This window comes from Hipposideros armiger, unplaced genomic scaffold (genome assembly GCF_001890085.2).
Source record: "Hipposideros armiger isolate ML-2016 unplaced genomic scaffold, ASM189008v1 scaffold_93, whole genome shotgun sequence".
In the NCBI taxonomy this organism is placed as follows: Eukaryota; Metazoa; Chordata; class Mammalia; order Chiroptera; family Hipposideridae; genus Hipposideros; species Hipposideros armiger.
In genome coordinates, this window is record NW_017731443.1 from 1150792 (window position 1) to 1177069 (window position 26278).

Here is a 26278-nt window from a genome sequence, read left to right on the forward strand (position 1 = left end):
GACATCACAAGAATACTACAGCCCAATATCCCTTATGAATAGAGATGCAAAAATCCTCAACAAAATACTTGCAAACTGAACCCAGCAGCATAATGAAATGATTATACACCATGTTCAAGTGGGACTTACTCCAGAATGCAAGGTGGTTCAACATACACAAATCCATCAATGTAATACACCACATTAATAGAATGAAGGGGAAAACCACATGATCATCTCAATTGATGCAGAAAAAGCATCTGACAAAATCCAACACCTTGTCAAGGCAAAAACACTCAACAAACAAGGGAGAGATGGGAACCTTCTCGACCTGATAGAGGGCATTTATGAAAAATCCACAAGTAATGTCATACTCAATGGTGAAAGACTGAAAGCCTTCCCCCTAAGAATAGGAACAAGATGAGGAATCACATTTTTACCATTTCATCTATTCACCTTTGCACTGGAAGTTCTGGTCAGAGCAATTTGGCAAGAAAAAAATAAAAGGCACCCAAACTGGAAAGGAAGTAAAAGTACCCAGATTCGCAGATATAATATATACATACACAAAAAAGCCTAAAGACACACACACACACACACACACACACACACACACACACACACACCTATTAGAACTAATAAATGAATTCAGCAGTTACAGGATTCAAGGGCAACACACAAAATTCAGTTGTATTTCTACACATACAATTCTGACACCAATTCTGTCTTGTGGGTTTTTCTCCCCACACCAAGCAATACTCGGAGACCACCTGAGTGCCTTACAATGTGACTCAATTCTGACACTGTCTACCTGGAGATAGAATCAGATTCCTCAAGTTAAGGGCTCAGTCCTACAAGACTGCCTCCACTCCAGATACCAATCTCAAGTCTAGGTCATTACCTGTGCTTCTGGCTGACTGGCTATAAACCAGATTCCAGCAACCCCCTCCTTGGGTTCAATTAATTTGCTAGAGCAGCTCACAGCACTCAGGGAAACTTATTGGATTACAGGATTATTATCAAAGGCTATAAGTCAGGACCAGCCAGATGGAAGAGATGCATAGGACAAGGTGCATGGGAAGCCGACCCCTTGTTAATGGTGTTTAACTCTGTTCTTTGAATGTCTCAGGTCCCACTCCATCACAGCCAGTCCCTCACCCTGGCCAGGCCTCTCTGCCTACAATAATAGGCTTTTGGCCTTCCTCTGGCCTCTTCTTGGGACTTTCCTTGACACCTCACCAAGGCCCAGTCACTACTTTTCATTCTCCCCTTAGACCAGGGCCCCTGGGGGCACTTCAGAAACCTCTGACTTAATCAACAAACACGAATCCGATGCCTCCTATGTGGCTAGCATTGGAGCAGGTGAGGGGGGGTGTTGTGGGCAGATGCTGGAGCAAATCTTCAGTAGAGGTAGAAAATGAGTATTGCGTAAGTACGGCAGATGACACACAAATGCTCAAAGGGCTGGGGTGGGCAGGGAAGGGACAGGGTTGAGGCTTCCGCAAAGAGAAGACTGTTGGCAAAGGGAGAGCCACTCTTATGCTCTGGCCAATTGTCACCCTGTGGGAATGCAGGCCTGGCATTGCCGGATCTTCCGGAATTTAAAACAGAAGTTGGAAATGTGCATTTTATGTGAAATCTCCTGATTCAACAAAGTTAACAACTCATGTGATTTAAATCATTATTTTAAACACTGAGCAAGTGAAAGAAAACCCAAATGGCACCAAATCTGGCTCCCGAGCTTCCAGTTTGCAAGACCTATGCTGAAAAGATCTACCCATACCTTTCTCCTCTCTCCCAGCACAGGTCACCAGTAAAAACCTTCAAGGACAGTACCTGTGTCTCCTGCAAGGCTCCATCCCCGGTGCCCAACACAGCCCCTGGTGTTAGCAGGTGCTCAGTAGGGGATATTGCTGAGGGCTGCAATAATACAGGTCTCCTGGTCATTCTTCAACTCAACAACCCTGGCTCCCTACTGCCTGTGGAGTAGAGGGCCACTCCAGGCCCTCTCCAGTCTGTCCACCTTCCCAAGATTCACAGCGATCGAACACTTATTACATGTGATTGATTTAGCAGTCAAAGTACCTGCCTCTCCTCTCTAGAGTCTATGGATCAATTATTCCACACTTATTGTAGCCTTCTGTTTAGTTGGCTGGTGTTAGAATATTCAACACCTTCTGTGTGTGTGTATGTGTGGATACAAGGTCTCCCCCCTGAGAGAAATGCTGGGGGAGGGGAATCAGTGGGCTGGATAGAGTAATAATTTAAATGACCAACCACCACCACCACCCAGAAGTTCCACTACAGGGAGGGCGGCGCTACCGGGGCGTGGGGGGTGGGGCAGCTTCTCTACTTAATACATTGGCCAGAATCCCATTTCTGGTCTTCTAGGTGCCACCGAACCCTGGGCCCTCTTTCTAGGAAGAAAGAAAATGGTCCACCTCTGATCCCTGGCCAGAGGTGCAGATACCGAGATTAGGCAGGAGATGCACGGTGAACAAAGAGACCCGGGTTGTGTCGACTTGGGTGTCCCAACCTGGTACTCCAGGCCCGAGGGATGTGGAAAATTAAGAATCATTAACCATCTCCTGTGTAAAACGCGACCGACGAGGATGGGATTCGAACCCACGCGTGCAAAGCACAATGGATTAGCAGTCCATCGCCTTAACCACTCGGCCACCTCGTCCCACATACGGCTCATCTTTCCACACTCTCTTATCTCTTACCTCCTCCACATTTTCTGGGTCCCTAATACTCATTCTTCAATACAGCCCTTGCAGGACCTAAAGGAAGGAAAAACGGCGGAAATAAAGGAAGTTTTCTTTGTGTGTTCCTTTCCTCCCGCTGCTGCCGGGAGCCCGCGCCATCCTTCACCAAGCTGCAGCCGAGCTCTGCCACAGTTTCCCCTCCCTGAGTCGAGGGGGAGCGCGCCGGGGTCTCAGGACGCGCTTGGTCCAGGGGGTCGCGCATTGACCGGGAGGGAATGTGTGCATGTGGCTGGGAACACCGCAGCGGCGCCGCGAGCTAACCCAGCGTTTGCAAAGCGCGCGCGGCGGGCGGCGACTGCAGTAGATCCTCCTCGCGCGCAGGGGGCGAGCTGGAGCTCCGGTAGGCCAGCGTGGGCGGACGGGGCTGCGCACTGGGCTCGGCTCGCCTCGGCTCGCTTCGGCAGAGCTCGGCAGGCTGCGGTAAATCCGGGATTGCGGTGGCTGGCAGAAGCTGCGGTCTGGTAGTCCCTGCTGCGTGCTCCGAGCCCCGAGAGCCATGCAGATGTCCTACGCCATCCGGTGCGCCTTCTACCAGCTGCTGCTGGCCGCGCTAATGCTGGTGGCGATGCTGCAGCTACTCTACCTATCGCTGCTGTCCGGGATGCACGGACAGGAGGAGCAAGACCAGTATTTCGAGTTCTTCCCCCCATCCCCGAGGTCCGTGGACCAGGTCAAGGCGCAGCTCCGCACCGCGCTGGCCTCCGGAGGCGTCCTGGACGCCAGCGGCGACTACCGGGTCTATAGGGGCCTACTGAAGACCACCATGGACCCCAATGATGTGATCCTGGCCACGCACGCCAGCGTGGACAACCTGCTGCATCTGTCGGGCCTGTTGGAGCGCTGGGAGGGCCCACTATCTGTGTCGGTGTTCGCGGCCACCAAAGAAGAGGCGCAGCTGGCCACGGTGCTGACCTACGCACTGAGCAGTCACTGCCCGGATATGCGCGCTAGGGTCGCCATGCACCTTGTGTGCCCCTCGCGCTATGAGGCCGCCGTGCCCGACCCCCGGGAGCCGGGGGAGTTTGCCCTGCTGCGGTCCTGCCAGGAGGTCTTCGACAAGCTAGCCAGGGTGGCCCAGCCCGGGATCAATTACGCGCTGGGCACCAATGTCTCCTACCCCAACAACCTGCTGAGGAATCTGGCTCGTGAGGGGGCCAACTATGCCCTGGTAATCGATATAGACATGGTGCCCAGCGAGGGGCTGTGGCGAGGCCTGCGGGAAATGCTGGATCAGAGCAAGCAGTGGGCGGGCACAGCGCTAGTGGTGCCTGCCTTCGAGATCCGCCGAGCCCGCCGCATGCCCACAAACAAGAATGAGCTGCTGCAGCTGTACCAGGTGGGGGAGGTGCGACCATTCTATTATGGGCTGTGCACTCCCTGCCAGGCAACCACCAACTATTCCCGCTGGGTCAACCTGCCAGAGGAGACCTTGCTGAGGCCTGCCTACGTGGTGCCCTGGCAGGACCCCTGGGAGCCATTCTACGTGGCTGGAGGCAAGGTGCCCACCTTCGACGAACGCTTTCGGCAGTACGGCTTCAATCGCATAAGCCAGGTACCCATAAGGGAGAGGGCAGAGGAAATGGGGCAGGAAGGGTGGTGGGGTCAGGAAGCTATAAGTGGCCCTGGGTGGAAAGGAGGCAATGAGGCAGAAGGGATCATAGTTCAGGAGGTGGTTGGAGGGTGTGGAAGATCCAGGATGCCTTCAGAGGAGTGGGGATGTCAGTCTCAGCTCTAGGAATGTCATCACACTTTGCTGACCTGTCTCTCCCCCCACAGGCCTGTGAGCTGCACGTGGCAGGATTTGATTTCGAGGTGCTGAATGAAGGTTTCCTGGTTCATAAGGGCTTCAAAGAAGCCTTGAAGTTCCATCCCCAAAAGGAGGCCGAAAATCAGCACAATAAGATTCTTTATCGCCAGTTCAAACAGGAGTTGAAGGCCAAGTATCCCGACTCCTCCCGTCATTGCTGAGCCCTTCCTTGCCCTACTCTGAGAGGTTTCAGCCTCCTCTCTTCTTAGGCCACCCCTCAGGCCTGACAGGGGTAAGAAATGTCACTCCACTTTACAGTGGTAGCTGTGGTGTTGGAACACTGGACTTGAATATGGGGTGCTGGGATCAAGTCCTAGCTTTACCACTAACTAGCTGTGTGGCCTTGAGCAAATCACGTTCCCTCTCTGAGCCTCAGTTACCACGTCTGTGAAAAGGGAGGTGAGAATACCTACCTCTCAGAACTGTTGGGAGGCTCAGATGAGATGCTATATGTGAAAACATTCTGTAAGCTTCGTACAAATGTGAAGTATTAATATTATTACAGTATTATTGTTGTTGTTATTGTTGTTATTATTATTAACAATCTTGGGTGGGTAGGCAGTAGGAGAGCAAAAAGTATGAATGGGACAGAGTCTGAGTACTTAACAAAATGGGCTTTTCAGAAAGAAATCAGATAAAGGCGTTGAATTTAGTTCTTAGCTTTTGTGCAGAAGCCTAAACTTACTGGTTCTCCCAGGCCTCTGCCCTCGGGGCCTCTGGAGAAGGGAAGGGTCTGCAGGTTCTGTACCCTCAAAATAGGTTGGGCTGGGTTATTTGCCTACAATGACAGTGTGTAAATAAATAAATGAGTGTTCACACCAACAGCTGGCTCCGTTACTCTCCTGAATTGGGCAGGCGGAGGGGTCGCGGGTTCAACCCTTTCACGCCGGGGGAGGGTGAAGGGAGGTGCCCGCGGACGGAGGAGCACCCGCTGTAAACCAAAGAAACCACAAGGGTCTTTTTCCAACGGCCTGACTGCGCCACTGTGAAGTTCGGCTAGTTGCTATGGAGACCGGCCCGCGGTATCCCAGCATGCCTGGTCCCCAGCTGTCCAATTGTGAGCTTCCCAACGGGCGCCCCCTGATGACGCATGCGGAAGCGCTGACAGGCCCCACCTCCCAGTTAAGAGGGACCGGCACAGTGCTTCCGGGAGCCGGGGGCAGCGGTCAGCACCCGCAGCCGCGGACACCTGTCGGGAAGTCTCGGACGTGAGGCCGGAGGCTCCAATCCGTGCGGTGCGTAACGCTACCGGTGGCGCCTGGTTCGACCTCCGGCGAGTGGATCAGAGCCCGCCCAATCTCCAGGGCCGAAGCGGAGATTTAACCTGCCGGACGCGTGCAGGGCCGTGGGCCCCAAACCGGCCGCGGAAGAGCTAGAAATTCTCTACCCGCGCGGACGCATACGGGGCTGGAGCGGGGCGGGAGGCTCCTGGCGCGCCGCGGAGGGGTTGGGTTGGCCTCTTCGAGGGTGGGGAAGAATCTGCCTTCCGTGGAGGCCTGCCTTCGAGATGCACCCTTTCTGAAAAGATGAATTGCATGTGTACAACGCTTTAAAAATTGCATTTCCGTCCCTTACCCCTTGCAGTCTTAACAACACTCGGAGTAGCAATGGTCATTCTGTCTTTGGCCCGGGGTAAGGAGGGGAGGTTGTGATTTTATTGAGTTCATTCAGTAGAATCAGAGGTAGCTGCAGTGACTGCCACCCCCTTTCCCCCGCCCTTTCTGTTCCCTATTACGTTGCATCTTACAAAGTAAATATATTTAACAATGAAGAGGAATTGCAAAATTTGGGAACTGTAGGAACTGAGGCTTGAGAATGGGAAAGATGCAGCTGGTTTGGAGAACCGAAGGTTTCAGGTTGGGTTCAGATTATTTGTGAAATCATTGAGGAGTGTGACTAAACTGTCCTCTAGTTCAGTTATTTTGCACAATTCGAACTGGTGTCAAAGAAGGTTAACAGAACACTTTGGGTTTGCTACCACTGAAGGGTCCTGGGGCTACCAAGAAGTAAAAGCCAGTCCCTGCCTCCAAAAGTTTGTTTAATTTGTATTTGCGAGTCCCCCAGTCATCACCTGAGTCGGTACTGTACTAGGTGAATAAGGCGCATGTGCAGCCCTGCCCTGGTGAGGCTTAGGGACTAGTTGGGAAGACAGACATGAGGGTGGGCAAATAGAGAGGAGATGTAAACAAATAAGGCTTCCTGGAGGGAGTGGGGCCTGTTCCAATCTAAAGGACTACAAAGAAGTGCCCAGAGAAGTTGCAAAAACATCACAATGAAATAGAACTCCCAGTAGACAGATTATCTGTTGAGAGGACAATTTAGCTATCCTCTTAGGTGATCTCTTGGCAGCATTTGGCACTGTCACCTCTCTTTCCTTCTGAAATGATCTCTCCACGTGACTCTGAGTTTTTCCTCTATCTCTTGCTAATTTCCTTCTTTGCAGGGGGTCTTATCATCTGCCCCTTTGGTGACTCTGGAATTTCCATCATGGATGTCTTTTCATTCCACACATTCTGCCTTGCTGGTTGCACTCTCTTCCAGGGCCTGAAGAACTTGCTATGTGCCCTTGACCAGATCTCTGCAGCCCAGACTTCTCTCTGAGGCTTAAACCCATGTGCCCCCAACCCTGCCCCTTCTTTCATTTTGGGGTTTTTGCACGTGTTACCCACTCTACTTGGAATGCTCCCTCCCTCAACCAGCTCAGCCCATCTGCCTGCCCATCTTCCTCTGCAAGTCCTCAGCTGCAGCAACTCCAGGCCACAGTTAGATGCCTCTCCCATAAGTCCCGCTCTCAACTATTCTCACACCACAGCAATGGTCTCCTTTGCCTTTTTCTTCCAGGAACTTGTAAGCAACTTCAGGTCAGAGACTGTATCTGTCTGTCACCATTGTGACCAGCACCTACCACAGTGTCTGATGGTACCTAGCGTATATTAGAGTTCCAATAACAGATGAGGGAATAAAGGAAGCAGTGCTTAACGGTGTTCAGTGTTGCTGAGGCGTCAACTGTAATAAGCACTGTAAAATATTGGCATCAGGCACAAGGAGGTCATCGGTTAACTACAGGATGAGTTGTGGCTGAAAGTGATGATACAGAAACAAATGGGAACAAGTAGGAGGTGACAGTAGAAAGAGCAAGTGTACACAGGCCTGGAAAAGTGTCGCTGTGAGGTGGAAACGGGGAGCAGTTACATGGAATAGGGTGAGGTTTTGTGTTTCTGTTCCTGAATGGCAGAACATACCTGAGCATGTCTAACGTTTCATGGGAAGGAGCTGTCAAGAGGGAGAGTTGAAGATACAGAAGAGAGAACCACTGCTGACATGAGATGGCAGAGGAGACAGGAGGGGGGACTGGACTCAGAGCACAGTGAGAAGACAAGAGGTGGTAGAGTGTTCTCAGGAAAAGAAGTGGAAGGCCTTATAGGCAGAAGGAATAGCACGAGGGGACTCAGAAGTGCCTGATGTATTCGAGAATTGGCCATTAGACGGCGAGGTGAACGTGCTGGACCAGTAGTTCAAGTCTAGTCTGTGCAGGGTCTTGAAAGCCCCAGTCAGAAGTTTGGGCTCAACCCCGTAGACGGTGGCGAGCCCACCTTGGCCTTTCCCGTCTTATGGCTCATCACCTTGGCCAGTATTTGCAGGATTGGGATCATCAACAGCGTCCAAGAGCGTGAGCACTTCCATGGCTTCTGGGAGATGTGCAGACAGCCATTTGCTCCCTCCCCACGCAGGGTGTGGCAAGTCCAGTCCCTTCCCCACTGCCCCAGGCTTGGTTTGACTTCCCTAGTGACCACTTCCCTGCTTGGAGCTGTGGGCAGTGCTGAGTGATGGCTCCACTCCTTCCAGAGTCCAGATGCCAATCCAGCCTCCAAGCAAAGAAACAGAAGAGATGGAAGCAGAAGGTGATTCAGCTGCTGAGATGAATGGGGAGGAAGAAGAGAGTGAGGAGGAGCGGAGTGGCAGCCAGACGGAGTCGGAGGAGGAGAGCTCAGGTGAACCACTCCCCTACGCGCGCACGCGCACCAGTGCCCTCCCGCTCCTCCGCCGGCCCTGACTGACCTCTTGTCCCAGAGATGGACGATGAGGACTACGAGCGGCGCCGCAGCGAGTGCCTCAATGAGATGCTGGACCTGGAGAAGCAGTTCTCGGAGCTCAAGGAGAAGTGAGTGTGGGACACCAGGGCTGGGTCCTCAGGCACCTGGGGTGAGGGGACCATGGGCCTGGTGCTGGGCACGGGTCCTGAGGCCAAGAGTGAGCGAGGGCCTGACTCAGGGCCTGCGTGGACCAAGCACCCGCATGTGTTTGGTGGACGAGCACATTTTTCCTTCCAGGTTGTTCAGGGAACGACTGAGTCAGCTGCGGGTGCGGCTGGAGGAAGTAGGGGCTGAGCGAGCACCCGAATACACAGAGCCTCTAGGGGGGCTGCAGCGGAGCCTCAGGATTCGCATTGAGGTGGCAGGTCTGCAGGCTGTCCTGCGGCCTGGGCGGCCCCCAGTCCCCCTCCCTGTTCCCCTCCCAACCCATGGCGCTCTCCCGCTCTCTCATCCCTGCCTTGCTCATGCCCCAGTCCCCCTTTCTGGGCACTGGGGTCCCTGGCCAAGTTGAGCCTCCCATCCCGCTCTCTCCCTCGCAGGGATCTACAAGGGCTTCTGTCTGGACGTGATCAGGAACAAGTACGAGTGTGAGCTGCAGGGAGCCAGGCAACACTTGGAGGTGACTGATGGGCACCTGCGGGAGGAGGGCGGAAGTGGCCCACCCCTGTCCCTCCTGCTTGAGCTGCTGCCACCTCTCCCAGAGCGAGAAGCTGCTGCTGTATGACACCCTGCAGGGGGAGCTGCAGGAGCGGATCCAGAGGCTGGAGGAGGACCGCCAGAGCCTGGACATCAGCTCAGGTGAGGCGAGGTGCCAGCCCCAGCACCCCAGCCCCTGCCTGGACTTTCGCTTCCCTGCCTGGACAAGGGGACAATAAGAGGCTGGCTGTAGAGACTGAATGAAACCAGGCATGGAAAGGGCCTAGCCGGTGCCTGGCACACAGTAGGGGCTCAGGAAGGGTGGCCTCCCTGCCCTCCTTTGCCCCTGCTCTCTTTCTAGAACAGGAAGTGTCATTCTGACACTCCCACACATACCATAGCCACAGTCCCCTCCATGTTCCTAGTGCCACCATCATATGGGGCCCTGGAGAGACAGGAATTGTCATCATCCCACTGTCCACTAAACAAATGAAGAAATCGAGGTTTACAGAAGGCCAGTGACTTCTTTCCCAGGCTACACAGCTGTGCAGCTGAGACCTGAACTCAGCTTCCAGCCCCCAAGCACAGGGCTCACTTCGCTGTCCTGGGAGGTGGTTGACGGGGAAGGGCTGGCTTGGCTTTCGTGAGGAACACAGTCGCCAAGGGTGGGGGTGTCCTGGGAGGACCAGCACCCCAATCCTGACTCTGGGTCTGGGGTCACAGAGTGGTGGGATGACAAACTGCACGCCAGAGGCAGCTCAAAGACCTGGGACACCCTGCCACCCAGCAAGAGGAAGAAGGCACCCCTCGTTTCTGGTATCCTTCCGCCTCAGGGCCTAAGCTGGGCAGGATGGCAAGGTCAGCGCCGGACCTGGGCAAGGGGGTGGAGGGACACGGAAGACAGAGTCAGACTTTGCACATTTATGGTCACTTGGCCTCGTGTGGCCATGTCCAGGCAAATCCAGCTATCAGGAATTGTTTGTGAGTTCCTGGGTCCCTCCTGGGCTGTGTGGACCATGGAAAAATAGAAACATCCATTCAGTGACTCCCCATAACTTCCTGAGTGAAATCTCTGAGGCCCTCTGGCTTTCCCACAGTGTCACGGGCATGTCCCAGGCGTCCCCCACACCCCCATGCCTTTGCTCACTTCCCACTCTCTCGGAGTGCTTTCTGCCTGTCTGTGCCTGTTGGACGCCACCTCTTCCGCGAAGCCCTTCCAGGTCTTCCTCCAATGGCTATGGCTTCTCTCTCCTCTGCACCCCTGTGGCTTAAACTGGAGCACCCACCTCCGTGTGGGAGCATTTGCCTCTGCCCCACCTTAGGCATGAGCCACTTCAGTCCAGGGCCTGCTGTGTCTTCCTTCCTCTGGCACAGCAGCACAGAGCTGAGCCGGGTCCCCCCACCCACTATATTCCTGCAGGAACCAGTCTCATGGCATCAGCTACCTGGTGATGGGAGTCAGGTTCAAGGAGGGAGGAATCTGGACTGCGCGGACTTGAGGGGTGAATGGGAGATGAGGGTGTGGAGACAGCAGGTGCAGAGCACAGGAGAGCAGAGTGGATGGTCCCCAGAGGGGAGTGTGAGACTGAAGGAGGGTGGTTTTCAGGATGGAAGAGACTTGAGTCTGTGTGTAGATGGGGAAAGGGGACAGTTCAGGGGACAGAATAGAAGGCCCCTGAGCGGGTGGAATGGGCCTTGGCCTACTGACCTTGAGACTGGAGAGAGGAGGTGAGGGGGAATCAAGGGGGGAGAGGTAGGGGTGAGGCTTGGTGCCCCCCACCCCTGCGCCCCTGGTGGACTTGGTGAAATAGACCATAGCTACACACACACACCCCCAGAGAACCTGGGGGCCAAGAGGTAGGAGGTGGAGCCCGAGCTCCCGGGTCCATGGCACCACCTCTCGTGAGCATGAGAGCTCCCAGGGCCGAGGCCATCTCCCGCCCCCTCCACTGGGCTTCCTGCTTCCTTGACCCCTGTTGCAGGCCCCTACATCGTGTACATGCTGCAGGAAATTGATATCCTAGAGGACTGGACGGCTATCAAAAAGGTGGGTCTGGTGCTGCGCACTCCCGCCACCCTGACTCAGGGAAGGGGTTTGGCAGTGCAGCGCCCGCTGTGACACCAGCTTTGGCCTCTGCAGGCTCTCCACGTGGGCTTTCAAGGGCCTGCGGAGCTCTTTGCTCAGCCCTCGGCGCCCACTGCCCTCAGCCCAGGTCTCCTGGCATTGCTGCCAGCTCACAAGCTTCCTTTTAACGAGGGCTGCCCTGGAGGAGGGAACTTCTGGTCTGTGTCAGCCCCTTTCTTGTTCCAGGGCAGGTGTTGATGGGGTGGGAGAAAGGGAAGGAGGGAAGGTGGGAAAGCAGCTGGGCTGGCTGAGCCTCCGACAGGAGGCCACATCAGAGCTTTGGAAAGAGTCTTGTGCTCCCCACCCCGCTGTTGGTGCAGCACCAACCCAGCACCTCTCACCCCAGAGCGGCTGATGAGGATCGGGACCTGCCACGTGGGAGGCAGGCTCTCAGGGGCGCTTTTCTTCTCTCCCATCCAGGCTAGGGCAGCCGTGTCCCCTCAGAAGAGAAAGTCAGATGGTAAGAACTATTGGGGGTTGTGCTACCCCCCTTCACGCCCTCCCCCAGCCCAGCCTCCAGGAAAGGAGCCCAGAGAGAGACAGTAGCCATGTCAGATCAGTGGCCCGTGAGTTCAGACAGTCTGGGTTTGAGGGCACTGTGTGAGTTTGGGGGGCAGGAACCAGGGTGGGTGGGGAGTTCTATTGGGTTGTCGGAAAAGTCATGACGCATTTTTGCAACGAAAAACAGAAAAAATAAATCATGACTTTTCCGACAGCCCAATAAGTTGAAAGGTCTAGGAGATGGAGCCTCCTGCCTGGATTGGTCAGGGAGGGCTGGAATACTAAGCCCCAGGAGCTGGGGGGTCCTCGTGGGCCCAGAGTGGGGATGGGCTCACAGATGAGGGCTGTGGGGCTGTCCTGGGCCACACCAGGGCCACTCAGTCTCCCATATGAAGCAGCTGCCTCCCCCTTGTTTCAGCTTCTCGCCTGCAATGATTTTCCCCTTCCCACATACCCCCAGGACCATGACCCTGCTGTTCACAGCCGAGGGGCCCCTCGGAGCAACTGGCACCAAACCCAGGATTTGCGTTTTCTGCTGCAGAAAGGCAGACTGACAAGCCCCGCGGGTCTGCCCGGCCAGCCCTCCAGTGCTGCTGCTGGGCCCTCCCCTCCAGCCAACACTGGTCTGGACTCCTCCTCTGCCCCTCCCTGGGGCCTGGCCATCTGTGGGCCACCCCAGCCAGGCAAGACTGTCTCCTCCATCCCAGACCTGCCCCCTACCTCCCCCTCCTGAAGGTCAGCCTCCTTGGTCCCCTCCCTGACAAAGAAGACATGCCTTGTCTTAAGCCAAAGCACATCCTTCCTGCTGACCTTGGACTGGCCCCCCCCCCATCACCGAGCCCTTGCTTCATGGGAACTCTGAGCCAGAAATTACATTTTGGAGGCCTGTCTGTCCTGGCTGTTGCCGGTGGTGAGAAGGCAGGTTCCCCAGATCTTCTCAAGATGGTCCTTGGTGCCTGCCTCCCAGATTGTGGGGACTGGAATTAAAACCTTTCCTGGGACTCTAGCATGACCCACATGTGTCTGATTTACCTTGCAAGGGAATCAGGGCTCCTCCCATGGGGAGTGCCTGAGACAAGCAGTCTTTTCTGGGATCTCTGGTACCTCCCCTTATTCCCCAGCAGGGGCCTACCCAGTCTGACTTAGGGTATATGCTGGGGAAGGCGGGGGCTCTCCTATCACCCACCCCCAGAGGTGGGGGCTGGGCCCTGGACTACCACTGCTGGTGAACAAGGTCTGAAGCAACGTGGCACAGGCAAAACACATGGCCTCAGATGGGCAAGGGGGCTGGGTGCTCAGTGCTTGGAGATGGGGTCATGTCTGCACCTGCCCCAGTCGCTTGGCAGATTGGCAAGGCAGGCTGGCAGGGCCTGTGTGTGTGGGAGGCAGCCGGCAGCAGTGCCATGTGCTGACACCTCACAACCAGACTCCCCCCCCATTTAGTGCTGAGTGTTAGAACCACCCCCAGAACCTCAGTTAAGCAAAGGGGTTAGTTTCCATGGAGACACAGCATCCTTTCTCCATGGCAACCTGAAATCCCCAAATCCAAGTTAGGTTTAGGAATGAGTCATCTGTGACCAGTAGGGGGCATGCTCTCACAAAGCTGACCTCCAAGGCCTGGGCAGTTGAGTAGTTGACCACTGGGCTTAAAGGTGCCCCAGGGGTGAGGCTTGGGCCTGTGGGGAGGAGTCGGCCCTGTTTAACCCCTTCCTTCCCTCCCACCTGTGTGGCTTGAGGTGACTGGCAAGGCTGTGGGAAGATCTCTGTGGAGGTGGTGGCAGCAGCCCCACAGCTGGGGTTCTCAGAGTGGTACTTGCATGGATAGATGCCTGCCCCACAAGGCTGGGGCCAGGACAGAGATGAGGCAGGCACTGCCCAGGCTGAGTGGCACACAAGAGTTAACTGGCGGGCGTGACAGGGTGTGCCGCCCTCAGGAAGTGTTACTCACCATCGGGAATGTGAGTGCTCTTGCCTTGGGGGCGGGCTTGTCTTTCTGAGTCCCAGGAGAAACCGAAGGAGCGCCCCGCCATGGAAACCCCTGGGGAGCCAGGAGCAGGCCCTCTCGGAGCCCCCAGCCCATCCAACTTTGCACCTGGGCACCTGGAGAGAGAAAAGTTAGTGAAGTTGGAAGGGCAGCCCGCTGGGGAAGGGAGGGACTGCCGAGCAGGGTGTATCCTGGGGCAGAGGCGGGGGAAACGGCTGGGCAAGGGTCCCAGCCCCTGGGTCCCTGCTCAGGCTGGTGCCTGCCCCAAGGCCAGCCCAGGACCCGCTATACGATGTGCCCGACGCCAGCGGGGGGCAGGCAGGTGGGCCCCAGCGGCCGGGACGCACTGTGAGCCTGCGGGAGCGCCTGCTGCTCACACGGCCTGTGTGGCTGCAGCTGCGGGCCAACGCCGCGGCTGCACTGCACGTGCTGAGGACGGAGCCCCCTGGGGTGAGTCTTGCCCCTACCCACTGGACTGGCCATCGGAGGGTGGGAGGGAGCGGGGCGGACCTGAGCCTCTGACCCTGACCCTGTCCATTCGCAGACATTCCTGGTGCGGAGGTCTAACACTCGCCAGTGCCAAGCTCTGTGCGTGCGGCTGCCTGAGGCCAGCGGCCCCTCCTTCGTCTCCAGCCACTATATCCAGGAAAGCCCTGGGGGTGAGAGGGACTAGCCTGGAGGGAAGGGGCTGGAAGCAGTCAGGGCAGGGCGCAGCGGGATTCCCCAGAGAACGACTTCACTTCCCATCTCTCAGGAGTCTCCTTGGAGGGATCTGAGCTTGTCTTCCCGGACCTGGTCCAGCTCATCTGCTCCTACTGCCACACCCGGTGAGCCTGCCCGCGGGCGCCTGGTGTCCACTCCCTGTCCTCCCTTGCCCCTGCAGCCCCTCTCAGCCCCAAGCATCCCTCACTCCTGACTTTCTGTCCCCTCTCTGGTGTCAGGGACATCCTTCTCCTCCAGCTGCAGCTCCCCAGAGCCATCCGCCAGGCAGCCACCCATAAGGAGCTGGAAGCCATCTCCCATCTGGGTGTTGGTAAGGGCTCTCCTGAGGCCAAGGAGGAAAAGGAAGGGACTTGGGCATGGTCTTCCCTGTGCCTTGCCTTGAGTTGGGCGCCCCCCTCCCCCCCCCCATCTCCCTGAGGCCCCATTTGGTTTCTCTTCTCCAGAGTTTTGGAGCTCCTCCCTCAACACCAAGGCTCCGCCGGGCCCAACTGAAGGCCCGCTGCTGCCCCGGCTGAAGCCCCGGTCCCCACAGGAGCTGGACCAGGGCACCGGCGCCGCCCTGTGCTTCTTCAACCCCCTGTTCCCTGGCGACCTGGGCCCCACCAGGCGGGAGAAGTTCAAAAGGAGTTTCAAAGTGCGCGTGTCCACAGAGACCTCCAGCCCTCTGTCTCCCCCTGCCGTGCCTCCTCCCCCAGTCCCCGTGCTGCCAGGGGCAGCCCCCAACCAGACAGAAAAGTTGCCCCCTCGTCAGCTGCTACGGAGGGAGAGCTCGGTGGGGTACCGTGTGCCAGGGGGCGCTGGCCCCAGCCTCCTGCACCTGCCCTCCCTCCAGGAGGTAGACTGTGGCTCCCCCAGCAGCTCAGAGGAAGAGGGGCTGCACAGGCCCCAGGGGAGTCCAGCCACCTCGCCCCGCCTGGGCCGCCGGAGGCGGCCTTTGCTCCGGTCCATGAGTGCTGCCTTCTGTTCCCTGCTGGCGCCCGAGCGGCAGGTGGGCCGGGCAGCCGCTGCGCTAATGCAGGACCGCCACACGGCCGTGGGCCAGCTAGTGCAGGACCTACTGACCCAGGTGCGGGCCGGCCCCGAGCCCCAGGAGCTGCAGGGTGTCCGTGAGGCTCTGAGCCGGGCCCGGGCCATGCTGAGCATGGAGCTAGGCCCTGAGAAGCTGCTGCCGCCCAATAGGCTGGGTGAGACGCCAGCCCTGCCTCCGCTGGTTCAGCCGTCTCTTCATAATCTCAGCTCCTCTCACCCACCCCATTCTCTCCTCCTGTCCACAGTGCCAGCCTGCGTCTTGTCTCACCACCAATCTCCCCCCACTCCTGTCTCACCAAGATTCCTCCCCCCTTTCATCCCTATCTCTCCCTGGCTATGCCCTTTCTCCCTGGGATTCTGCCGTGCCCCCACCTTCCCCTGAATGCCCCCCCCAACTTCCCTTCCCCTGACCTCTGCCTGCTTCTGCCCCGCAGAACACGTCTTGGAAAAGTCACTGCATCGCTCGGTACTCAAGCCTCTCCGGCCCATCCTGGTGGCCCGCCTGAGGTGCCGTCTTTCCGCCGATGGCTCCCTGGGCCGTCTGGCTGAAGGCCTCCGCCTGGCCCGGGCCCAAGGTCCTGGAGCCTTCGGGTCCCACTGGAGTCTGCCCTCCCTGGTAGAGATGGAGCCAGTGCGCCAGAAACTGCTACAGCTGCTTCACGCCTACTCACCCAGCGCCCAGGTCAAGCGGCTCCTGCAGGCCTGCAAGCTGCTCTATGCAGCCCTGAGGACCCACTGGGGTACGTCCCCGCCCGCTGCTCCCTACCCTCAGAGGCTGGCCCCCCCAGGCAGAGTCCAGGAAAGGCCCAACAGGGGAAAAGATGAGTCCAACCCTCCCATCCCACAGATGGTGACACTGAGGCCCAGACTGAAGAGCATCCTCCTGTCAGCCCCTGCTTGTGGTTGCCATAGAGACCATATTGCCCAAGGCCTGGCAGCTGGAGGAGAGGGTTGCTGTCTAAGACAAGGAGTGGACTCTGACGCTGAGGCCCCCAGGAGCCTGAAGCTTCTTTGTCTACCACCCCACAGGAGAGGGCGCGGGGGCCGACGAGTTTCTCCCGCTACTGAGCCTGGCCCTAGCCCAATGTGACCTTCCCGAGCTGCTGCTGGAGGCCGAGTACATGTCAGAGCTGCTGGAGCCTACCCTGCTCACCGGAGAGGGTGAGGGACCCCCACACACATGCCACCTCCTTGCCTGGGTGGGGCTGGGCACCTTAGTGCTTGCATGGCCCCAAGTAAACAGGGAAAGAGAAAGGTAACAGATCACCCACCCCCAGCCTGAGCTGCATTCTTCCCCTTGTATTCTAGGGGGCTACTACCTGACCAGCCTCTCAGCCAGCCTGGCCCTGTTGAGTGGCCTGGGTCAGGCCCAGGCCCTCCCCCTGAGTCCCTCACAGGAGCTGCAGCGCTCCCTCAGCCTCTGGGAGCAGCGCTGCCTGCCCGCCACCCACAGCTGCCAGGTAACAGGACCTCTACACCATCCACCCCAAGCTGTGAGGCCCAGCAGGGGAAAGGCAGGTCCTGTGCCACCTGCAATAGAAACAGTGCCCCCTGCAGAAGAAAACGTCAAAGCCCACCTTTCCAGAGCAAGGACACTCCATGTGTGCCCAGTGCTCTAGGGGCTCAGCCCTGAGTTTTCACAGGAACTCTGAAATAGGGCCATCGTTATCCCCATTTCACAGATAAGGAAACTGTGACATGGAGAAGGAAAGGGACGTGGAGCAGGCCCCCAGCTGGGGCTCTGCCCTACCCAGGACTCAGCCTTCCAGCCCGTGCCCCCCTCACCCTCCTGCCTGGGCTCAGGCCTGGTGTTCTCAGACCAGATGCCACCCCTGCCCTTCTCCACCCGGCTAAGGGACCCTTCTGAGCTACTGGGTCAAATCCTGGCTCTGCTACTTTCTGGTTGTGGGAACTTGGGCACATTAGGTAACCTCTTTGTGCCTCGGTTCTCTCATCTGTAAAATGGGGTAATAGTACCTACCTCCTGGGGTTGATATGAGGATTAAATGAGTTAATACAGGACAGCACTTAGGGCACAGAGTTAATACAGGACAGCAAGGATTAGGCTGCATGGGCCGGCTGGGGCCAGCCTTCCAGCCTGCAGTGGGACCCCTTAGCCCAAGCACATCTCTCCTTTCCTCAGGGACCCCTTGGAACTCACCTTGTCCAAAAAGCTTTTTCCAGTTGGTTCTACCACTGGATTTGTACCAGCTGCCCCTGTCTCTGCAGAGCCTAAACTGGAACCTCGAGCTTTGCAGCCAGATACGTAACAGGCAGGGCTGAGTTCTTGTTTTTGCTTCTCCTGCACAGCACCTCCTCCGAGTAGCCTATCAGGACCCCAGCAGTGGCTGCACCTCCAAGACCTTGGCCATTCCCCCAGGGGCCTCGATTGCCACCCTAAACCAGCTCTGTGCCACCAAGTTCCGAGTGACCCAGCCTGACACTTTCGGCCTCTTCCTGTACAAGGAGCAGGGCTACCACCGCCTGCCCCCTGGAGCCCTGGCCCATGGGCTTCCCACAACCGGCTACCTGGTCTACCGCAAGGCAGACTGGCCTGAGACACCGGGGGCCTCTCCCCAGGCCACAACAGAGAAGGACAGCAGGGAGCCAGAGGCAGAGGGCGGGGAGGAGGAGAAAGGGGGCTGGGGAGATGGGGACATCAAGGTCAAAGCCAGCCTCAAGGACAGCAGAGGAGAGCCTGAGACAATTGCTGAGCGGGACAAGAGCCACGCCAGGGGATGCCCTGCTCAGCCAGAGGAGCCAGAGGCTGAGGGAAGCCGGGGCACTGAGGAGTAGCTGGAAGTGGCCAGAAGGGTCATTTGGGCAGAACATTCTGAGCCTGCGGGGAAGGCCGTTCACAGCCATCAGCCCACTGACCAAGGCCACGACCCCCTTAGCCTTCCCCACCCCTGGCTGCTCCTGTGGCTGCCGCCACCTCTGTCTGACATTTATCTCTATGACCATACCTGCTGGGGGGTGCCTGGACTGGCCACATCCGGGGCATTAGTGTGAAGTGGAGGGGGCTTGGGGGACACCAGACCAAAGGCCCAAGGCTCTTTGCCTCTCATCCTTCTCCCCCAGCTGGAGGCCAGCTGCCCTGTGATGGTGAGCGTGCCCAAACTCTGGCACAGGGGAGGGGCACAGCCTAGGGCAGGGCCACTGCCCAGGTAGCCCCTCCACTGGAGGCTTCAAGGCCCTGAAAGGCTCCACCCACTCCTGGGTGTCTGGAGAATTCAGGGAGGCAGTAAGGGCTCAGGGCCCAGTCCTGCTCCATACCGCCTGGAGGGCTAGCACCTCCAAACCTCAGTGCCCTCACCTGTAAAGGGGGGGTGCAGTGCCACGCTGCCTTTTCCCAGAAGCCTTCCAGGGTTGAAAATGGAATGTTTTGCTGCAAAGTAGAGCTCAGACTGGGGGAAGGGGAGGGAAGGAGGTGGGATGTTAGCGTTGCGTCCTCCCCCACCCCCACCCCCACCCCCAAGGGTGGTTCTCTGCACTTGCCAAAGGGCGATGTCCTCCAGTCAGCCCAGGGGAGATCCTGAAGGTCAGGTCCAGCCAGAGGAGTGCCCAAGTTCCAGTCTTTCCAAGATGGGAAGTCCTCCCAGAGGAATTAAACAGGGAGCCAGGCTTCAAAAATGGAAACCATTTTCTCTGCACTTAGCTCTTGTGGATTTCACAAGAGCTTTATGGGCGGTCATGCTTATTACCCACTGAGGTTCTGGAAAGTGACCCTAAGATATCACACAGCCATTAGGGGTTCCCCCACCCAAACCAGAGCATCAAATTCCAACTAGGCCCCTATTCTAAGCCACTAATTAACCCCCAATACCAGCAGAGCAGGCAGCAAATCTGAGCAAAGAAAATGCCTGCAACGACCACAAGGGGGTGCGCGTCGCCCAGGAAGCTGCGGAGGGGCGACTCAGAGGGGCAAGGGCGGCTCCAGGGCTCAGCAACATCGGTCGGTGGTCTCACGGGCTTTGCACTCTCGCTGCCGCTAGGCAACCTTGGGACACAGCAGGGGCTGAGGCTGCTGGCCCTCAGCAACGTTGAAGTCGGGTCTGGGTGAGGCCAGCCTTGCAGGGACCACTCCCTGGACAGAAACTGTCCCTGGTGGAAGGAGGACCCCAGCCAGTCTCCCAGGTGGTCCCCCAGTCGCTGTGCACCAAGGGACATCAGCCCACATGTCAGACAGACCTGACACCTGGAAAGTGGAAATCCTGGACGTTGGGATTTCAGATAAACCTAAAGCAGCCCAGGTGCAGGACTCCCAAGTTTCTCACTAGGCCACCGGCAGCGTTCCCCTCCCCACTCCCCTCACCCAGCTTCTCGCTGGGAGGGAGTCTCCCCTTTGCTTTTTTGTATGTCCTCCCTAACACAGTGCCTTGCACCGTGCTGGGCACTCCACAGGAGCTCAATAAATGCTGTCCACTGATTGGAGTTTGATAACTAAAAGTGAAGGACAGTGAGGTGGGAAGGAGGGAGGTTAAGGGAGGGCTGGGTTCTGGGAACCAAACAGGATGTTTCAAGTTCAGTCTCAGAGGAAGGACCTGGAATGGTTGCAGGGGGTGCTCAGAGAAGCCAGGAGCAGGTCTCAAGGCCGAGGCTTCTGGGCCCCTGTCTTGGGGGCCTCTGCAAGTGCCTCCCACTGCCTTCCCGTGCTGAGTCCTAATTCTGGGCTCTGAGAATTCAGCATGCCCCCAGCAGTGGCCCAACAGGCCAAACACTGCCTGCTGTCTGAGTCTTTTGGTTTATCTTCTCAAGAAATTCTGATTGTCCAGGCCAGGTAAATCAGCATGACCAAGCGTCGAGATACAGGGGTTGGGGCCCCAGGCAGGACAGGCAATGATAGGCCCGTCTAAGGCTGGTCTCATTATCTCCATTTTACAGGTGAGGAAACAGACTTGCTCAGGGAAAGTGGCTCGTTACAGGGCAAAGGGCTCAGATGCCAGGTTCTGTAGAGCTGATTCTGTGGTCCTCCAAAGCAGAAGGACTATTTACTTGGCCACTCAGCAGTAACCTATCGAGTATCCATATGGACCAAGTACCCACAGCCCTGGCCAGAGGGAAACAGATGTGATTTGGACAGTAACTGAGGAGCCCTCTATGCTCAAATTCTGTACTGCTCCCTCCCCCATCCCAGCCTCCCACCTTTGGCCTCTGGAAGAGGAAGTCAAGGCTCTGAGAGGCGCCAGGACTTGCCCCTTGTCCTCTGCTGCAGGGCAGCACTGGAACCCTGACATTTGAATCTCGAGGAGCACCAAGTCATTTCCTCACTTGGAAATGCTGCACTTATCACCTCTAGAGTCACCATAGTTCCATGTGTGGGTTTGTTTATTGTCTGTCTTCCCCATCAGCAGGCCAGAGCCAAGTTGGCCTTGTGCCCCACTAAATCTCAGGGGCCTAGAACAATGCCTGGCCCGGAATTGGCACTTAGTAAATACATGTGGAGTGATTGATTCGGGAAGACAGCCTAAACAGTTCCTGCGAAACCCTGGGGCGCGGGCAGTGCACGCTCCATCTCCATCGCTGCCGCCAGGGGGCGAGCATGCCCATTCTTAGTCACAAGCCAGGCCCCCTTCTCACCTGTGGCGGCCCAGGGACCCTGGGCGCTGAGAAGACTGCTGCCCAGCCTGGTGCCAGGAAGGAAGCAGCCCTGCAATGAGGCCTGGGGATCGTCCTTCCAACAGGGATCCTGAGAGCAGAGGTCGAGAAAAGACTGAGGAAGGGGCCGCCTACCACCCGGGACTTTACTGGCCAGGCAGACCCAGGAATCAGGGCCTATGGGCTGGCCTGAGTGGAAACCCCCGTGAAGGGTGGGCAAGAAGGCAATCATTGAGATTCACAACAACACCCTGACCCACCTTCAACACAGAGCATTTAACATGCTGCCATAGCTTTGTGGCCTGTGTTCACATCCACAGTTTGACATACAGAAACACCCTGACTCATGTTTGCAGAGCGTGTAACCTCCCTGCCACAATCATGTATGGTAAAACCTAGGCACCCCCAACCTTAACAGGAACAGTGTTAGGAATACTCGGACAGTTAACCATTTGTGCCCTGTGATATGGGACAGTGACACACATAAGCCCCTCCTCTGATCCACACCCTGACACAAACATCCTAGATCTGCAAACTCGGAGATATTCCCTCAACACCCTCCCTCTCGGGTTCAGGATGTGACTCCCTGACACACACAGGTACAGGTTGACACAGAGACATGTGGTGGCCTGCTACACAGGAACCTCCTGACACGTACACCTACCCATGCGGGACTGCCACTGACACACTCAAGTCCCCCCTCAGACAAGGCACACAGGCTTCCTCCTTCCCACCCTGCACACGTATGGGAAATGCAGACACACACACACACACACACACACACGTAAACTCAGAGACACAAACACACAGACACAGAGACATGCACAAACTCAGAGACATATACACACATACTTTGTATGCTTTTGATCATGCAGAAGACATCCGAGTCCTGACTCATCTCACTCCCAGCCCTGGTCTACCCCTGCCACCATTCAGCCCCCACCCCCAGCCCGTGGCAGGCCTTGGTAAGGTCTGAGAGCTGCTGAAAAGCCCCTGATGGGGGATGTGGTGACCCCACTGGCCAGGCAGGAGGCAGAAGCCGGCAGTGCTGGGTGGGGAGGTCTGAGCTCATCAGATTCCAGCCTGAGTGATTCACGGACGCGCCTGGGGAGAATCAGGGGTGGGGGGGCACTGGCCCAGGGGCTGGGGCTTTGGGGGCCTGGATGAGCTTCAGACCACAGGGTCTTGGGTCCAGAGCAAGCCTCTAGGGAGGGGGGGGGCAGCCTGAGGGGGCAACCCAGCCTGAAGGGGTATCTGCTGGGCCTGGCTCCTGGGAGAGGCTTAGGACACAGAGCAGAGCCCCAGGATGAGACAATCGGCCCCTCCTGCCCAGGACCTGGGCCCCTGACCCCACGCCTTCCTAGTCCCAGCAGCTGAGTGTCTTTAGCAGGGTTTAGGCCAAGGGTGGGGTCAGGGGTGGGGTGACCTTCACAGCCTTCTTGGTCCCTCGGGCCCTCAGGCAGGCAGCCCGAATGAACACCAGAGGCCCTGAGGGCTGGACCTGCCTGGTCCTGTCAGGCCAACAGGGTTACAGACCCTCGCTGCCCTGCCAGGCAAGGCTTCTGCCAGAAAGCGGAGGACGCAGGGCTGTCCTAGCGCAGGGATGTTTTCCTGTTGAGATGGAGCCCTCTGCTCCTGCCACCCCCTGAGCCTCCTGCCTCCTAGGCCCAGCTAATGCTCAGAGGACCCAGTTTCTCCTGCAGGGTGACAGGAAGAAAGGATGGGGCTGGGGGCAGAACAAAAAACGAAGGCACAGGAAGTGCCTTTCTTGGAACTCTGCACCAAAATAGCCTGTTCTGTCCCTACTCTGGGTCTCAGTGTCCCATGAGGGAGGTATGTGTCACCAAGGAGACCTTCCCCAAGGAGGGGCCTGAGCTGACCTTAGTCTGGCTTTTGCTTGCCATCCTCCCACCCCCCACCATCACCGCCTCAGGCTCTGCTCCACTTTGAAGTCCTAACATAAATATCATGTCTGCTTGGGTTCCCCTTCCTGGCCAGTCACAGCCCCCAGACCTGGCTCCCACCCCAGCCAGCCCTGGGGATGAGTGTCGGAGTCGGGGGTGGGGTGGGGGGGGGGAAGGCCTGGACCACCCAGGGAAGGTGGTGAGCCAGAGACCCTGGGACAGGATGAGGGCGACAGAGTGGGCAAGATACCAGAGACAGAGAGGGGAGACAGGGAAACGGGTAGAGAACAGAGAGACAGACCCCAACAAGGCGACAATCCTGTGGACAGGAGAGGAGAGAGACCCAGAGACAGACAGGAGAGCTAGAGACGCCTGACACAGGGAGGGAGGGACAGTGAGATTCAAGAGCTCCCTGGGAACAGTGAGGAGGCAGGAAGAAGGGGGCGCTGGACAGAAAGGAGGGGGAAAGTTCGGGGGCTGCAGGTGGAGACTGAGTGGGGGGCAGACTAAGATGGGGGTAACAATAGGAAGGACGCAGTGGAAAGAGAAACATTGTCCCTGGCAGATGACCAACCATGCTCATTTGCCTGGGGCTGAGGGGCTTCCTGGGACAGGGGACTTACATGCTTAGACCAAGAAAGTCCTCAGCACACTAAGCCGAGTTGGTCACCCTGGGTGACAGGCCTCTGCCAGACACCGGTATACTGAGGGGGAGGGCTGGGCCCTTCTAGATCCGATGGGAGCTCCAGGACTCCCTTCTTTATGGGCAGATGTGGCCAGATGTTTGGGTCAGGCATCTGCCAGGAGAGAGACTGGGGCCCCAGCTGGGACCAGGTTAGGCAATCTGGGGGCAGCGATATGCTTCCCTCCTCACAGCTGTGTGCACAGGTGTGGGCCCAGGAGGACACACACACACATCACCCAGCTGTGCACACCACAGCAATGCCGGGCCTGTGCAAACACACACGCACGTGATCATGCATGGACACCCGGGTACACCCACAAACACACACAGTCTCCCTCCATGACAAAGACATTCCCCAACCCCACCACCCCTGTCAGAATCCTTTACTCCCAGGGGCCAAGTGGGGACAACACCCCTTCTTCCTGGGCCACACCTTTCCCAAGCCTGTCTCTCCCACCCTGTCCAGTCCCTGCACCACCCCCTTCCCACAGAGCTCACCCATCCAGAAGCACACAGGGTGGGGTTCCAGCATGTGGGGGGGACACCAAAATCGCTCCCCTCCCTCCCAGACTCACTTCCCTCCCCACTCCTGCCCTGGAACCTCTCCCACCTCCTCTCCTGTGGCTCCCACCCAAGACCAGGCGCCTTCCGCCCACCCACCCGTAGACCCTTCCTTCTGACAGCCCAAAGGCTGCGTGGTTTGGGAAGAATTTAGAAATGAAGGGAGGTGGGGGGATGGGAACAAAAGAAAAAGGAGAAAAGGAGGTGATTTGTACACAAAGCAATCTGCTGGCTCAGCAGCAGGGGTGCCAAGGCTCTAGGATGCCTGTGGGGGGGCGCTCCCTAATCACACTCGACCCCCGCCCCCCATCCTGGCTGGTCCGCTGGGCCCTCTGCTGCTGCCTTCACCCCCACCCCCACGGGCCCACACAACTGCATCCAAAACCACCATCTGGCTTGTCCCAGTAGCTGGAAGACAAGGCTTCTGGGGAAGTAGACTTCTGTTTTCATGCCCCTCTGGAGGTGCGCTCTCCCCATAAGGGCCATGATCAGAGCAGGGAACCCCAGACGATTGACCCCTGTTGTGAGCTGAGCATGGCATCCTGAGCTGTCCCCACCCCAGCCAGGGAGACTCACTGGCCTCCAGCCCCAACAGAGAAAACAGGCCATATGAATAAGCATCACACATGACCCTGGCCAGTGGGGGCCAAGCTGTCCTGCCCTCCTGGGCTGCACCCCTACAGATCCGTAGAGTGACATTCTGAGCATGCCATCCATCATGGTGGCGGCGAGTTATGAATTAGCACTTCTACCTGAACCCCTGGACCCAACCATGCATCTGAACATCTTCTCATCCACACATCCATCCACTTAGCCATCTATCCATCCATCCACTACTCACTCTTATACTTAACTACCCTTCCATCCGTCCACCCATTTATCTGCCCACCCACCCACCCATCCTCCAAGCATTTATTGCATCAGTTAGCATCTTCTCTGTGTTATGGGGGAACCAAAATGAGTCAGGCTGAACAGGACCAGCAGGAAGAGTAAGACCACAGCCTCTCTTCACCCTCTCACACCCCAGATCCCTGATGCTGTGCCTACTGCCATCTCTGTCCCGACTAGGGCAGGAAGGTCTTAGGCTACCTCAACCCCATTTCTCCCAACCTGGATGAGGGCAGGTGAGTGTTAGGTACCCAACCAAACTGGGCTCGCAGATACATCTCAAACTCTCATTTTCCACCTACCGAGCCCTTAGCCTTGCTGGGGTTAGGGATGCCCCACTCCTCCTCACCACTGCCCACCCCCGGGCTTCCCTCCACTTGAAAGTAGGCCCAGCCAGACCATCTGGAATTTGGCCTTTGACCCTCCTCCTCTTGCTTCCCTTGCCTGCCCCCCACAACCCCTCACCCCTACTGAGGCTGCAGTCCTGACCTCTGCTCTGACACGCCCACTAGCCAGACGGCCTGCAGCCTCCCCTCAGACGCCCCAGCACTGGCCATTGCCTGAATCATGACTGGGCCCACCACACCCTTGGACCAGGCTCTGGCCCGCCCCTAAGGAGACTCCAGAGGCTGCCTCCCCCAGCCTGGCCCGCCCGGCTGCCCGGCTCTCCAGCCAGCTCCCTCCTTTCTCCCAGACTATTGCAACAACCTCCTAACTGGTCCCTGGCCTCCGGTCCCCCCTCCACCCACCACGCACCAGCCACAGGGATCTCCCGTCATGCCTCTTCTCCGTAGCCCCTACACCGGAGGCCAGACTTCTAGCCAGCTTCTCTGCTCCTAACTAGACGGCCCTCACTCCAGGCCCAGTGGAGTCCTTTGTATTCTCTAAATGCATCTTGAACTCTCCCACCTAAGTCCATTTGTCCAGGCTGTGCCTTCTTCCTATCATGCCTTCCTCACATCCTCATGTCCAATTCTCAGAATGTGCTCAAATGAC

The 26278-nt window shown here is 57.4% G+C and overlaps 3 protein-coding genes and 1 non-coding gene across 4 annotated transcripts; 3 read left to right on the forward strand and 1 right to left on the reverse strand.

The window, feature by feature from the left end:
* Window positions 1-2583: 2583 nt before the first annotated feature.
* On the reverse strand, window positions 2584-2665 carry TRNAS-GCU (transfer RNA serine (anticodon GCU)). Its single transcript has one exon. It is a non-coding gene; the product is annotated as a tRNA-Ser (tRNA).
* A 440-nt stretch (window positions 2666-3105) lies between these two features.
* B4GAT1 (beta-1,4-glucuronyltransferase 1) lies at window positions 3106-5376 on the forward strand. Its single transcript, XM_019645135.1, has 2 exons — window positions 3106-4299; window positions 4524-5376. The coding sequence occupies exons 1-2, from the start codon at window positions 3244-3246 to the stop codon at window positions 4713-4715; spliced, it is 1248 nt and encodes a 415-aa protein (XP_019500680.1). The 5' UTR covers window positions 3106-3243; the 3' UTR covers window positions 4716-5376.
* A 296-nt stretch (window positions 5377-5672) lies between these two features.
* On the forward strand, window positions 5673-12916 carry BRMS1 (BRMS1 transcriptional repressor and anoikis regulator). Its single transcript, XM_019645537.1, has 10 exons — window positions 5673-5789; window positions 8401-8546; window positions 8626-8716; window positions 8886-9013; window positions 9188-9267; window positions 9350-9446; window positions 10008-10100; window positions 11267-11331; window positions 11830-11869; window positions 12371-12916. The coding sequence occupies exons 2-10, from the start codon at window positions 8408-8410 to the stop codon at window positions 12376-12378; spliced, it is 741 nt and encodes a 246-aa protein (XP_019501082.1). The 5' UTR covers window positions 5673-5789; window positions 8401-8407; the 3' UTR covers window positions 12379-12916.
* A 106-nt stretch (window positions 12917-13022) lies between these two features.
* Window positions 13023-20075, forward strand: RIN1 (Ras and Rab interactor 1). The gene is made up of 10 exons (XM_019645536.1): window positions 13023-14024; window positions 14164-14344; window positions 14439-14553; window positions 14649-14721; window positions 14836-14927; window positions 15061-15801; window positions 16081-16386; window positions 16676-16807; window positions 16955-17106; window positions 17957-20075. The coding sequence occupies exons 1-10, from the start codon at window positions 13939-13941 to the stop codon at window positions 18440-18442; spliced, it is 2364 nt and encodes a 787-aa protein (XP_019501081.1). The 5' UTR covers window positions 13023-13938; the 3' UTR covers window positions 18443-20075.
* The last annotated feature ends 6203 nt before the right edge of the window (window positions 20076-26278 follow it).